General features: G+C 38.5%; 1 protein-coding gene across 1 annotated transcript; it reads right to left on the reverse strand.

The window, feature by feature from the left end:
- Window positions 1-523: 523 nt before the first annotated feature.
- On the reverse strand, window positions 524-2,489 carry LOC123966419 (butyrophilin subfamily 2 member A2-like; the record flags this gene model as incomplete). The annotated part of the gene is made up of 3 exons (XM_046042584.1): window positions 2,447-2,489; window positions 1,109-1,390; window positions 524-578 (listed from the first exon to the last, which is right to left on the reverse strand). Coding segments are annotated over exons 1-3 (365 nt in total), but the record flags the coding sequence as incomplete, so codon positions are not given.
- Window positions 2,490-2,507: the final 18 nt, after the last annotated feature.

Consider the following 2,507-nt stretch of genomic DNA (forward strand, 5'->3'; position numbering starts at 1 on the left):
GGTGGTGCTCCTAATTTCGAGGTATAAATTAATATTCCCGGAAATATTAATTTTCATAACTGTATTAAAATTTTACGTAGCCGAGGTCTGCTACATACTTACAACTCTCCTGCTACTAATGTCCAATTTAGTGGACAGATGATTAATCGTAATTTCCTCCCAGAATAAAATCAATAGTTTGAAAGTTAACAGTTGTATTACTCCTTAGTTGTAGCTCTGGAAAAACTAACTCACATGGGTACATACATTTGCATTAGCACAAGTAGAACAATAACATTAGATGATACTCCCTAAATGGAATTTTTCACCTGCTTATCTACTTCCTGTCAGTGTTGATTGTGAGTCTTTTCACCTGTTCCTCATTTGCCACATCCTCTTTTGTGTATATAAGTGTCTTTGCTTTAATTGCCTAGTGATCGATGGTTTGTATGTGTCGTCAAGTTTCCCTGTCTGTTTCCATGGATTATCCCATTGTATTTTGGACTATTTTCTAGATTTATTATGGTGCATCATGTCTGTGTACATTCCTGCTTGCTTAAACACCATCTCCAATTCTTCCCCCTGGTTCTTCTTGAAACCTGTGCCAACAAAAAAGAAATATGTTTAATCTATAGCTTCTTATTTGACCCCAGATTAGGGAGGATCAATTATCCTGCCCTGTTAATGGGAACAAATCTAAAGCAAACCATCCTGTGGTGTTGGAAGGGTTCTACCTCTGCACCACCTGTACCATATTTTATAGTTCCTGTTCATTTTTTTTGCCATTTGTTTACATTCTTTACAGTATAATTCAATATTATATCATGAACAGTGTGTTATATAACAGACAGTAAATTGGCATAAAAAAGGAAAAATAATTTGTGACTTACATTTCAGTAATACCATAGGAATAATTATCACCAAAACAATGATAATAAAAATGATGATCCAAATCCAATTAAAAGAGGATGAAACTGTGAAGAAATCAGCTGAAATGATACAAAACAGAATGACATTTTTACTCAATTTAAACCTCAACTGCTTAAAACCAAAATAGTATTATTTTTGTATTATAGTAGTACCAATTTAATATTTATAATTTTATAATTCAGTTAGAACTCTTTCTAACCTGTAACCTGGATGTGAGTGTCTCTGGTCTGGTTGATGTCCTTCTGTTGGACTCTACAGGTGAAGCTGTTGCTGTGTCTCTTCTCCACAGTCACTCTGCTGCTGACAGTATAGAGGTCATCAGGACCTCTGACTGTCTCTGTAGGTCCAGCAGAGAGGAGGTTTCCCTCACCGTCCAGCCAAAACACCTCAGGCTCTGGATACCAGCCTGCAGACTCACACTGTAACACCACACTGTCACTGTTATCTGAGACAACCTGTATGATGGGTGAGGAGACAGCACCTGAGGAGGAGAGAGGAGCAATTAGGACAGTCATTTAAGATCAAACTAAACACAAAGGGCCCCTATCTTGCACGTGGTGCAAAGCGCAAATGGTTGGCGCATTGTTGTCTTGAGGCAGCAGCAGACAGGTCTAAAGTCAACGGCGCATAATTTTTTTGTTTGTTTTTTTTTATAGGGGCACAATACTCCAAAGGTAAGAGAGATGCTGTGCGACACACTGACAGGATCGGTTGGGATCTGATGTTAATGTGTATTCGTCTACACATCCAAAAGGATTCACACACATTCCAGGTTGGTTGATACAGTGAAACTGTTTGGAGACAAGCAACCGTCCTCCTGATCAATGCTGAGCTCCATCTGAGCGTCTAAATTATTTTAGAAGCTACAATTAAATTTATTAATTTTTATCCAAAGCGACTTACAGTTGCTATATATGTCAGAGGTCGCACACCTCTGGAGCAACTAGGGGTTAAGTGTCTTGCTCAGGGACACAATGGTGGATGGGTCACAGTGGAAATCAAACCCAGGTCTCTCACACCAAAGGAATGTATCTAGTTCATTGCACCATTGCCACCTCACAAGAAGCTAAAAGTTGAATTGTGTGTCATGTCACGTTTATAACTACACTTTTTTTGTATTGCTGCTTAATGTCCCACAATATTATTTGGGACTTTATTGAGCACTTGGAAAATGACTGACAGCTGCCTCTCCAATCCTGAAAGTAAATTGTTAAAGTAAACACTCAAGAAACCTGTGAGCTGTGACCCACAACCAGTTCATCATAGTTCATATTAACATCCATGGAAAGCAGTGCCAAGATGCAAGAGCACCTGGCTTTTAAAGGAAATGGGAGATGACACTCTGATTGGTTTATTGCATGTTACACCTAAAACACACACATGACTAATTCACAGACCCTTTTGAATCAACACCTGCTGAACTGACCATTTTTTTCTGCCAGAAAACTAGCTTAGATAATTAAAATAGGGCCCCATATATCACTTGGTATATTTAGTTAAACTGAGTCCTTCCTTTTCAAAACACATTCTGACTCACCAACAGTGAGTTGGATGGAAGCTTCCATCTGCAATGATTGAAGGAAACAAAAGTATTTTCC

Source organism: Micropterus dolomieu, unplaced genomic scaffold, assembly GCF_021292245.1.
Source record: "Micropterus dolomieu isolate WLL.071019.BEF.003 ecotype Adirondacks unplaced genomic scaffold, ASM2129224v1 contig_13386, whole genome shotgun sequence".
NCBI lineage: Eukaryota > Metazoa > Chordata > Actinopteri > Centrarchiformes > Centrarchidae > Micropterus > Micropterus dolomieu.